General features: G+C 38.9%; 1 protein-coding gene across 1 annotated transcript in view; it reads left to right on the plus strand.

Annotated features, from left to right (window-relative positions):
* Positions 1-1,702, plus strand: part of ibtk (inhibitor of Bruton agammaglobulinemia tyrosine kinase) — a 48,654-nt gene extending 46,952 nt beyond the window's left edge. The window contains exon 28 of the mRNA XM_039651250.2: positions 1,431-1,702. Within this exon, the coding sequence (XP_039507184.2) occupies positions 1,431-1,556 (126 nt within the window). The 3' untranslated portion in view covers positions 1,557-1,702. The remainder of the gene's footprint in view (positions 1-1,430) is intronic.
* Positions 1,703-12,689: the final 10,987 nt, after the last annotated feature.

Consider the following 12,689-nt stretch of genomic DNA (forward strand, 5'->3'; position numbering starts at 1 on the left):
AAGTTTTATATATGAAGGAAACAACATCTGAATGTATTCTGCTTTTAAATGCACTTGTTTGATAAAAACACCTTTTTCTCAGTTTTTTGTCCAAAATGTTGTGTTTTTGACAAAACCTACCTCTGTTCAAGAGGCAATAAAAAAAGAACAGATGAAGATAAAATAAAAACGTTTTTTTTGCCTAAAAGCAGAGGCTCAGATCTTTATTTTTATATACATCATCTTCATATATTCATGGAAGAAAATATTCAGCGGGGGCATTCAAATTTAGCGAAAATCGTCAAAAACCCTGGCGGTGGCTGGCAACTTTTTTTTAAAACGCTGGCGGGGAAAGAGTTAATGTATGTTAATAAAATATTTCTTTAAATTGATTGACACGCCCAGTGATTGGTGATTTTCTAGTGCGCAACAAATTGTAATAAAATTACTTTTAACACCACCTATTATGTGGCCTTTTTACCCTAAACTGATCATATTTTTTAAACTCTAAGTAAATTCAGTAAAAAAAAAAAAAGGATTTCTCGAAGTAAATAAAAGTAAATTAGGTAATCAACCCTCACTGGTCTCGGTCTCGACTCGGACTCGACCGTCTCTAGTCTCGGACTCGACTCTCTATGGACTCGGTCTTGACTCGGACTCGACTCTCTCTGGTCTCGGTGTCGACTCGGACTCGAGTGAGGTGGTCTCCACTACAACACTGATGAAATCATTACAAAAAATATATATTCAATAAATAGAAATATATATTTGTTGTGGATGCAATGCGTTTGAACACTTTCCCTCTGGCATGCATGTTTTTAATTAGAGATAATTGCTAATCATGATAATAGCAGATATAATGCACAATCATATCTATCGGCTTCCATTAAAATATAAATTAATTAAAATTACTATTTGGCCAGTGGAATAGATTGAGAAAACTTTCTCTGAAATGTATTTTAAACTATTTGATTTATCCATTCAAAAACAAGGCAATGACATAGGCAACTAAAAAATAATAATAATAATAATGTATTGTGACACGGCGGTCTGTATTTCATATTTTCCTAACGTCTTGTACCTTAACATGGTATCACGTGGATTAATAATCATATGCAAATGATATGCAGATGAGGATATGCATATTTAAATTAGGCATTATAATCTCCATATATGGTTATTTCGGGGAGGAGACGCACGTGCGCACAATCTCCCGCTGACTGGGATTTATAAAGTGAATTCTGCGCAGGTTCTGGCGTACGAACGGTTTTATAAATCGGAATATTTTTGGGCGTACGCCATTTTTGGCTTTCAGGCGCACGTACGCTTTTAGCAAGGGTCCAACGCACAGTTTTATAAATGAGACCCCTGGTGACGTAATGATGCTTTGATCAGCTTCTGAGAACTTTTTCAATTTTGATTTTCTTTAATTCTGTTCTCATTTTGACTAGATCGAAGAACGAGCCATTCAGGACCTGTTGCTCCATTACAAGGCCGTTAATAACCCAGAGGAGCTGATATTGGTGGAAAGAGCGCCACAAGGTCCAATCGCCACCCCCACCTGGAACAAACGCTGATGCTAACACCGCGTTACCGTAACACCCATCACATCACGCTTACGTTGTTCTCTTAGACTGCTTGCTTTTTCTTTCTGTCCGCTTTTTTCGTTCAGTTAGCCGTTTTCTCTTGGACAGACTAGAACGTGAAGTTTAATCTATTGTTCTCAGCTCTGAAGAGTCGCCGCATGTGCCAAAGGATGTTTATATCTCCTCTTCTTTATTGATGATCGTGTGTGTGTGTGTGTCTTAGGCGCATAAAACTCACCCGTTGTGACAAGATGAAGAAAATCCAATCAGCCGTGAAAAGCAATAAAGGCTTTATTAGGCTGCTCGCGAGCTGTTGTTTTAGAAGAGGAGGAACTTGTGCACGACGAAAGGAGCTGAGATTTACAAATATCCATTTTATATTTTGCTTCCTCTTGCAATCCACATTAATAACATTCTCATTTGGGGCTGGGTGTAATTATAGTTTAATATGTTATTATCAGAAAAAAAAGATTATTGTTCTTTCTTTGAATACCTCTCAGTCATTTTTTGCTTCATGTTAAGAGAAGATATTTGCAGTGGCATGCAATAAAGAGGTGAATGTGAGCATCAGCGATGTTGTTTTGTCTTCATGCACGTCTAAAGGGATAGTTCAACCACATGTGTGAGAGTCTCAGATCTCCATTGGTACTGTGGTCTAGCTTTGACTTTTGTTTGAAGGTTATTGATGTGTGTAATGAATGACAGGGATGAATCCAACCAGATACCAAGATATTTATATTCCTTGACATACTCCAGAACCATACCGTTCATGCAGGTGATTGTAGGTGGAGTCTCTGTAACCTGTTTTCGGCTAAAAAGGATACATTTTGTCTTACTGGCGTTAATACGGAGGTGGAGACTGTCAAAGAACTGCTCTATATAGGTGAAGCTAAGTTTAAGACTGGAAGCCACAGAATTGGGAGAGGAACCAACTGAGTACAAAATGGCATCATCTGCGTAAAGATGAATCCGAGAGGTACCAACAGCTCTGGCTATATCATTGATGTAGATAGAAAAAAGGAATGGAGCCTTGAGGCACACCTTTAGAGACAGTAAGTGGGTCTGACATTATGTTGTCAACCTTCAATTGCTGGACACGGTTGGTGAGATAATTAGCAAACCAGTCACAGCTAGAGGAGGACAAACCAATACTCGAAAGCTTATGGAAGAGGATCCTATGGTCGACAGAGTCAAAGGCCTTGGCGAGGTCTATAAAGGTGTTTTTTTATGTTAACAATCAAGTTAGCCAAACCTTTAACCTAGAAATTGCTAGGAACAATATTTGCCCTTGATTCATTGACTTGTACTCTTTTCTTTAGGGGTCCAAGAAACCAAGATGCTGAACCCTATATTATTTCCTGTTTTGCCAGTTAGTATTTTTCTGCTCTAAAAGGTCATATATGCAATATTGTTTATCCCTGGGATGTTTTTTTCCATTTGAAATTTTCTAAATCTTCCTTGGCCATTGGTTCGATTTGCACCAAACTTGGCCTGTATCCCAATTTCCTCAAGACCAAAAGTTTCAAGAATTCTGATTCAATAATGTGTTGTGAAGACACAATCATATTAAATGGTCTGACGCCTTTGATTTTGACTACTCGACCTGGATCTGCTCTATGCAATGTCCAAACTTGATGAATGTGATACACATTGACAAACTGTACCAATATCTGCCAATAGGGGGTGCTAAAACTGAAAACCTGTCATAACTTCACAAATTAAAATGAAATTTGATGTGTATTTGAATTTATTGAAACTATGGCCCCCTTTTTGAGGGGGTCCCAATAACACATACAAACTACAATACAAAATATAACACATTTAAAGCAAACAAACAAATATAAAAATAATAAAATCTCATATGATCACACATAAACAGACAAACATCTCACTCCCCTATTCTCTCACCTACAGTCTCTAACTGTATTACTCAAACAGGAGCAATGTACTGTACAAACAAGAGGACATACAGTGCAAACATAAAAATCCTGCACCCAGAGAGATGGCAGATAAATATAACAAATAAATAAATAAATTGAACAGGATGATAAGCTTTGAGATTTAAAAACATGAGCAGGTCGTTTTCAGATGAGAAAATAGATTAGGAAAGATGTAATCGGTCTGAGACGAGGAGGGAGATTGTTCCAGTCAGATCGAGCTTTGTCCATTCTCAAAAACAGATGCTGCGTCTGTCGAAGGGGATAGGAGGATGTAAAGCTGTTTTAAATAAGGAGGGCCATTAAAATGAACTCATTTAATTAAGAAACTGGAACCAGTGGGATATTATCCGGAGAGTATAAATTAGGGGTCAGATTTACTAACGGCTCGCTCCAACACAAATCATTTGCCGTTAAAATACAGTCAGGATTTACTAATGACACGTGCGGCTGACATTATTACACATGCATTTGTAGGAATTTCTCTTTCAGGCAACATTTATGGGAGAAGAGTGTCTGAATGAAACACATGCAAGGTGATTTACTAAGGTTTGCGCCCAAAAGATGCAGCAGATGCTAATTGGCGTGGCTCTTGGTAGATTGTGTTGGTCATTATGGAAATGACCCAAATGAAATGAAACTTTCCACTCCCATTGTGGATTTGCCCTGCTTAGTAAATCCGTCCCAAAGTGTGTTCGGTCAGCGCCGCTTCAAGCCGAACACACCCAAAGATGTTCAGCTCATATGAAAATGAGTCATTAAAGGAGCTCCTGTCCACCTCGGCCTGTTTTAGCAGACCGCTGTTGACTCGATTGTTTTTACAGTCATCGGGGTCAGAGAACAACGTGTCTCCAGTGACGTTACTTCAGTTATGTCACCTCTCTTTCATTTGTCAAATTTGCACTCATGCAGTCATCTCAAGCCCGTCCTAATGAATTTGATGTTTGGTGTGATTTGATTTAGGAGACAGTCCTTTCCTTACGAACAAACCTCTCTCTTTGCATATGTTACAATCATCAGGGAATTAAAAAGGCAGCCGTTAACAGAGTGCATCAGATGACCCTTCATAAATAAGAGCATGATGGTTAAGGGTCCTAATGTGCAGTAATGACCGCGACGCTTCAGTTCAAGCTTCTGCCAGACGTGCAGTGAGAGGAATGATAATCACTTACTTGTCTGAATTAGTCAGAGAGGAGATGTGATGCCCAGGAGAGTGGAAAGAAGCATGCAACCGTGTTTCAAAAGCTGTCTTAATACAGCGTTGTAAAACAGCAATATACATCAATTCAACTTAAATATTAGTTTATTCAGCATGGATGCATTAACCCTCGGGGCTGAAAAATAAAAATTATTTATTTATTTTTTTTATTTCAGGGATGTAATTGTACTATATTTTAGTTTGATAATGTTTTTTATTTAATATTGTGTATTTTTAGGGGATTTTGTGGTACTTAATTATTTTTTATGCAGTGGTCAATCCTGGGAAAACCCAGACAACTTCCGGCAAATTTAGATTTGCTCTGCAAGTTAGTCTGGCAAAGAGCGTGCGCTGTTACACTACTTGAAATATCGAGGCCCACAGGGAAGGAAGTGAATAGTTGAATAAAATTGGTATTTTTTTGCGCACAAAAAGTAGATTAAGCCACTGTAGTCACTCGGACTATTTTAACAATGTCTTTAAAGGAGAACTATGGTGCAAAATGAACCTTTGGTCTAATTACACATTGTTACCTAGTCAACCGTTATCTGAGATTTGTTTTCATGATTGCCGAATGTAAATAGTTTTATCTCTAAAAACAGTTTAGCCTATAACACTAGTATAATGCTAGTGTATGGGGCATAGAGTAATAACAAATAAAAATCGCTTGTTATTACCACTAACAAGGCTCAAAATAGCCCCACACTAACACGGTAGCATAATAAGTTCAAACTGAAGCATTGAGAACTTTGTCAGTGTCCATACAGTTTAATAAGCAGATATTTTATACACACAGTCAACTTCGCGAATACAAGAAGAAGCCATCTTTGAAAAATAGTCTCTACTAGTCGATCTACGAGCGCCGATCCAAGTGCAAATTCAACTGTGTGTTCTGGGATATAGCGTATAATGGAGTTGGAATCAAGTGAACCCTCTCACGCTTTGTATATGAGGCTGGCTTCAACCTGGCCTAATGCCAGAAATGTATAAAATACTAGAAACCTGGACTTGAGTAAAAGTACAAGTTCTCTATCAAAAAAGTGACTTGAGTAGAAGTTGAAGTGCTCTTTAAGTACCGCACTTAAGTAGAAGCAGGGACGTGCACAGGGGGGTTGCTCAGGTTGCCCGGGCAGCTGCCCATATGCCCTTCTCGACTCAGGTTGCCCTTCCGAGGAAAAAAAAAATCGTACAATGGATGTAGAATTTCACGTAGGCCTAGACAAAAAATAATATAAAGATCGCAAAGCCTCATTCACTTCCAAAAAAAAAAAGTGAAAGTCAAACTGTTTCCACGAGACCATAGACCACTGCACGCGACCGGTGCGGTAAGGCACCGCAAATTACTCAGGCCGCGCCTCCATCTCGTGTCGCGCGCTAATTAATGTGTACGAAGTCCATGACAAAATGAAGCGAAACTATCCTTCTCGTCACGAAAAGAGGAAGAAGAAAAACATGAGAGTGAATTGCGGGAACAGCAGTCAGGTAAACTTGTGTTCTCTCCTCTCTAGTGTCAGCAAAGTTTGATGGTTTGTCTGGGCAGGCAGTGCATCTCTTGCATCACTTTTTGCCTGACAAAAGTGAGAGTAAAATACCATTATTTATTACGTTTTGTTTTTGATAAACGACAAAGTGCAACAACAGTGTTTGTTTACTGTAGCTCGGAAAACATAACCGCGTCGCGTGTGTTGCGTTCATATGCGCGTGCACGAAATGAAACTCGCATTTTTCAAGCAGAAATGTGGAGACCAGAGAAATACCGTACAATACGTGAATGATGGCACTCCCAATCAAAGTACACATTATAAAGACACTGATTATCTAGTCTCAGTGTAGTTAAAAACTCTAAACAACTGCACTAATTATGCAAGGTAAACCAATGTATTGGCAATTTGACATTGATTGACTATTGATTTATAGGCTATATTGAATTTAAAATGATGATTAGATGGACTTTCTGGTCAATATGAATGCAAATCCCTCCGTAAATAACCATAAATCAAGATTTGCTTCAACATGCATAAAAATAAAATAAAAATCATAGGCTACTGATTCCGAAAATACCCTGGCTATAGAGAGAACCAAAGTTAATCCCAAAAGCCAAAGTTCAGGGTTGTACTTTATTATTTTCTTCTTGTTCATGTTTACGTTAATATTCACTTAACATTCTATAAAAATGCTTTATTCAGTAAATATTGTTTGTTTGAACCTCATTATGTTCTATATTGTTGTACTTATTCTTTGACTGTTTTGTTTAAAGGAGGGAGGATTGTATTGGGCGGTATTGAGCGGCAATGGCAAATGGTTTACATGGCTCACGGCATCACAGATCAGGTAGCGGGCCCCTTAGCAGAATTTTGCTTAGGGCCCCAGGGGGAGGTCAGGATTGGCAAAAAAGAATTGTATTTTTTCCCAAAATCTAAGCGTTTTTTATTTTTTACATTCAATCCAGATTATTTCTTTTCAAATAAAAAAATACATAAATAATAATTTAAAAAAACAATAAACAATGAGGAACTCTTTTGCTCATTTGTCTCATCTCTGACATTTTGCAATCTTTATAAATAATTATAAGACCATAAGATGAGGCATTGCGTTTGGACATAAACACGGCCAGATAAGGCAATTTGGAAGGGGACAAATTCAACTGAATATATTCCTTCATATAGCCCGTGAGGGGGAGGGGGTGCCCTTTTTTCAGGTCAGAGCAACTGCCCCTCAAAATTCCTGTGCACGTCCCTGAGTAGAAGTACTAAAGTATTCAACATTTTTTGTACTTATTGCAAGTAGTTTATTTTAAAATTCACTACTTAAGTACTAAAAGTAAAAGTACAAGTATTGTGTCATGTAATTATTAAAGAAAGCAGTCAAAAGTTTGAACTAGCAATCAAATAAGGGGCTTTGGTGGGATACAAATTTGCTTTGGCGGCCGCCAAAAAAATGTCATTGCACAACATGACATCATGACTTTTGCGTAAACATACACGCCATTTTCGAGTCAGGTGGCGTGTTATCTCTACGCATTTTGAGCTATCCGCGTGTATGCGTGTATGTCTACGCCATTAATAACCGAGTCATTCCGCGTGTCTGTACACGCAGTCAAATCTCGAAGTCATAAATGCCATTAACCCCAGTGACGGTTAAGTTTAGGGATGGGGTTGAGGTAAGTCATATCTTTTTTTTACCTAGGATGGTAAGGGAACAGTCATAAATGCCATTAACCCCAGTGACGGTTACGTTTAGGGACGGGGTTGAGGTAAGTCATATATTTATATAACGTTAAGTCAACGGCGTTCATAAACACGCTGAAAGGCGATTATGCGTCTTGATAGCACAGCAAAAATGGAAATACGAATTGGCGTGTCATACACACGCTACTTCATGAGATCAGTCTGCATTGCAGACCCCATCATTAGTTTTCAATGTGTGTGTCAATCAATACCATTACCCTATAAAACTGGCATGTGATTTAGGCAGCATGAAAGCCAACTTGCAACGAATGCTCCGTAAAATTTTTATAATTATAATGAGTAACTAGAAGAACATTAAAAAAATATCGAAGTAAAAGTATTAAATTCATTGAAAATATCTACTGAAGTAAAAGTAGAAGTATGAGAAAAAAACAATACTCTAGTAGAGTACAAATACAGCATTTTAGTACTTAAAGGGTTAGTTCACCCAAAAATGAAAATTCTGTCAGTATTTACTCACCCTCATGTTGTTCCAAACTTCTATGTGTTTATTTGTTCTGCTGAACACAAAGGAAGATATTTGGAAGAATGTTTTAATCAAACAGATCTCAATCCCCATTGATTACCATATGTATTTTTTCCTACTATGGTAGTCAATGGGGACTGAGATCTGTTTGATTACAACATTCTTACAAATATCTTCCTTTGTGTTCAGCAGAACAAATAAACACATAGAGGTTTGGAACAACTTGAAGGCGAGTAAATACTGACAGAATTTTCTATTTTGGGTGAACTAACCCTTTAAGTACAGTACTTAAGTAGTTGTACTTCGTTACTACATCTCTGCCTAATGCAGACGGCGGGGTCGGAGTGTCATCGGTCACAGAGCTCCTGTGGATTTGCCTGGCCGATGGGGGGGAAATCTCACCATGTGTGCTGCTATTTCGGAGCATGGTGTCCTAACCCGTACCCCTTACAGGGCCATACAACGCCCAGCGTCTGCTTGACTTTTTAGAGACTCTCTACAGGGCTCTCATCCCTGATGGTGAGAGGAGTCTGTTTAGAGAGGATTTGCCAAAGTATGTGCTCATTTGTGATAATATGAGTTTCAATCGATCACACGTCATAAGGCAATGGTTTGTGACCCACCCAAGGATGCTTAATTCCTCCCACCTTATTCACCATTCCTTAAAGCTGCAGTCCGTAGCTTTCTTGGGTTAAAAATTATCCAAAATAAAATTGAGCATTCAACAGTCTCTGCTTGCCTTAGCTCGATTCAAAGCGGTAAGCTTGTAATAATGTTTTTAACTCCAGTGGGACTGGTGGATTTCAGCAGGAGATTCGAGCATGTCTTTGTCATTAAGTCACATCTGTACATATAAAGAAGAGTCTTGGCTAGTAGGCTATGAGTGTGAGGATGCTGGAGGTGGAGATTTATAGCCTTTTCTCACAGCACTTGATATAATTAAACTTATCAATTTGATGGCGGATCGAGAAAGATTCAAACGACAATCACCAGTGACAACTAGAGATTCACCCGCTGTAAAATGCAGAAGACTTCGGAGTGGCTTCAGAAAAAAAGAGACTCCAACCGGCCCATGCGAAAACAAGGATAATATCGGAAGTGCATTATCTAGTTGCGCAATGCTGACGTTGAACATTAACAATTTGAGAACAAAGTATAATTTGCATGATATGGCATCATATACTGACGCATTTGACATTGAGTCTACTTCCGACGCACACGGCACCCTTTAGCGTGAATATGAGACGCAGATATAAATGGGCCAGAAGGCGCCTCCTAGTGGTCTAACTCTAACACTACCCCAGACCTAAACCTATCCATACTCTGTGCGAGTTATATTGATGCTAAAGGGTGCCATGTGCGTCGGATTTAGACGCAATGTCAACTGTTTGACGCCCTAGGATGAGAATGCGTTGGATATGATAAGCGATTGTTAGATTTAATCAGCGTGATTTACTGCAATGATTGTTTTCCCTTAGTTGGTCAGAACAAAAGTGGATGTTACTTGTTCAGGTGACGTTTTAGGGTGAAAATTATCATGTTGCTCATATTTCCAAAAAGTATAATCTGTGATTCTGAATGCTAGTATCCACACCGGCGGCGACTGACAGACACACACTCTCCTCAAACATTGTGTTCATCCGCGCTGTGCCGTGCCGAGGCACAACTCTCGTAAAGTGGATAACTCCGCGAATGACTGCAATTGCAGATTTCAAACAGAGATGGCGACAAAGAGGAAAAATTGCGGACTGCAGCTTTAAACCAATTGAGGATTTCTTTTCAGCATGGAGGTGGAAGGAGTACGATCGTCATCCACACACACACACATGACCCTGCTGGCTGCAATGGATGCAGCATGTGATGACATCACAGTCGACGCCTGCAGAGGATGGATAAGGCATTACAAAAGATTCTTTCCACATTGCATTGCAAGGGAAAATATCCGATGTGGTGTGGATGAGAATATGTGGGCCGACAGACAGGATCGTCTGGATGTAGAGACCGCACTAGGACAAGTTGTGCCTTAAGGGTGTTTCCCTTGTTTCTTTCTAATTTAGTTTTTTTTTTCTTCTTTTTTTTATTTTTTTATTATTAATGCAATGTTAAGAAACAGAACAAGACAAGACATACAAGCAGTAAACAACCTATCAATACAAGGAGACATTATGATACCAAATACATTAAGAGAGGAGATATGAAAAGAAATAACATTATTTTTAGGGTTGGGTATCGTTCGAATTTGAACGATTCTGATTCCGATTCCTTGTTTCGATTCCGGTTCCTAACGATTCTCGATTCCGATTCTTTTAAGAGGCAGGGTCAAAAAAGTTTAGCTAACCTTGCTAACCAACGGCCTTTCTGAAGGAAATAATCCTTTCTGAAGGAAATACTCCTTTTGTCACAAATTTAGCATTTTGCCGAGATTTCGTTATTTTTAGAAAAGTGAAGCCACACTTTGCACCGCCGACGTAAGCTACTCATGTTCGACTCGCGCGGTTATGCCAACACTTCCGGTAGACACTTCTTCTTTGGTGTTGTTCAGCGTTTTCTTCTTCCGCTCGGCGGACTGTGAATATCGAAACTAGGAATCGAAATTTTAACTTTTGAACGATTCCGGGAAAAATGAAAAGTTAGTCCCGGTTCCAAACGATACTCGATTCTCGATACCCAACCCTAATTATTTTACATTAGTCTTAAAGAAAAAAAGAGAGAAGGAAAAAGAGATGAGGGCATGCAAGAAAAAAATTAAAACATTAAGGAAGAATATTAAACATGGTACAAATTCTTTTTCTTACTGTACAATATTTAGTTTTCTTCTTTCTAGAGGTAGCACGAAGCTGTGAAAAACAAAATCCTGTCCAGTCTCTTTTAATCAATAACCCACATACAGTAATATGTAAATTCAATACAGTAACTGTCATCCAAACTGTAGCCTAAGTTTACATCAGGAAGTACTGCCTTACATTAATAACATGCCTAAACATTTTGACGACCTTGTTTGTGAACTCAATGACTTCTCATTTTGATGACACTGACATGATCATTGGCATGAATATATAATTTTGAAAGATGCACTAAGGATTTTAGTAGCTTTACAGCTTTATATCTATTGTATATTGCAGTGTGTACAATTTTAAACGCGCCAAAAGCGACTGAGAAAACTGCAAGACGAGACTGTTCATTTTACGTCACATAATGATTAATCCATCATATCTAATAGTTTATAGCTGTGTAATGTTTCTCATTAGCCTGCTGCCTAGCAACCACATCCACTCTGAACGTGGCTCGTCCAATCACAATTTAGAGACGGAACTGAGTCACAAACGAATCATGTCATGATTCCAGTTTAATGGATAATTTGTTGAAAATCCAGGATGTGCATCAACAAACTCTGGTTATGGAAAATCCTGCAGGATGATGTAAATGACATGCTCTGGTAGTCGTTTTAAAGGAAGAGACATTTGATGTAGAGCTCCACAAAGACAAACCCATGCCATCATCAACAAAAACGCCATTTGCTCCGTGTACTTTATGAAAGCATTACAGTCTTGGACAAGCGAATGGAAAATAAATATTTAGATCCCATAATGTTCTTAGTGTTGAATTGATTTATACTGTATAATGCTCATATTTGTTTGCTCTGAGGTTTTATCATGCAAGATAAATGAAATCCCTCCTATCCTAGAAACATGTCAGTTTTGCTGAAGACAAAAGAAGATATTTTCTTCTATATACCAAACAGTTGATAGACCCCTTTGTCATAGACCCCAAGTCAATGGGGTTCACTGTTTAGTTTGCGACATTCTTCAAAATGTGTTCAGCAAGAAGAAGCAGGTTTATTTCACTCATGTCAACAATTGCACATCACTTCCCCCCTCTGACACTAGTTACTGTGTATTTTCCAAGAGAGGTCGTTCGAGTTTTAAAGTGGGTTCTGTGAGTTGGACTCTTGTTTGATCTTATGGAGCATCAGTGTGGATTGGCAGATTCTTGTTGGCGAACTGCACTGATTAATTGAGGCTACGAGTGCAGTGTGTTCTGAGCATGCCCAGAACGTGCTTACCCTGTCAGTGACATCACTGATCTCCCACGCTTTTGAGCTCATGGGGGTTTCGCCAAATGCCGCTCGGGATCTCAGATCGGATTCATTACGTAAGCAGGTTAGTGTGTAGTGAGAAAGACACTTCTGAGAAAATGAGCATGTGTTGCTGCCTGCATGGGCCAGGATTGGCCTTTCCCCAACAGGCCCTGAGAATATGACGACCTTTCCTTGTC

This window comes from Pimephales promelas, chromosome 12 (assembly GCF_988280905.1).
Source record: "Pimephales promelas chromosome 12, fPimPro1.hap1.1, whole genome shotgun sequence".
NCBI lineage: Eukaryota > Metazoa > Chordata > Actinopteri > Cypriniformes > Leuciscidae > Pimephales > Pimephales promelas.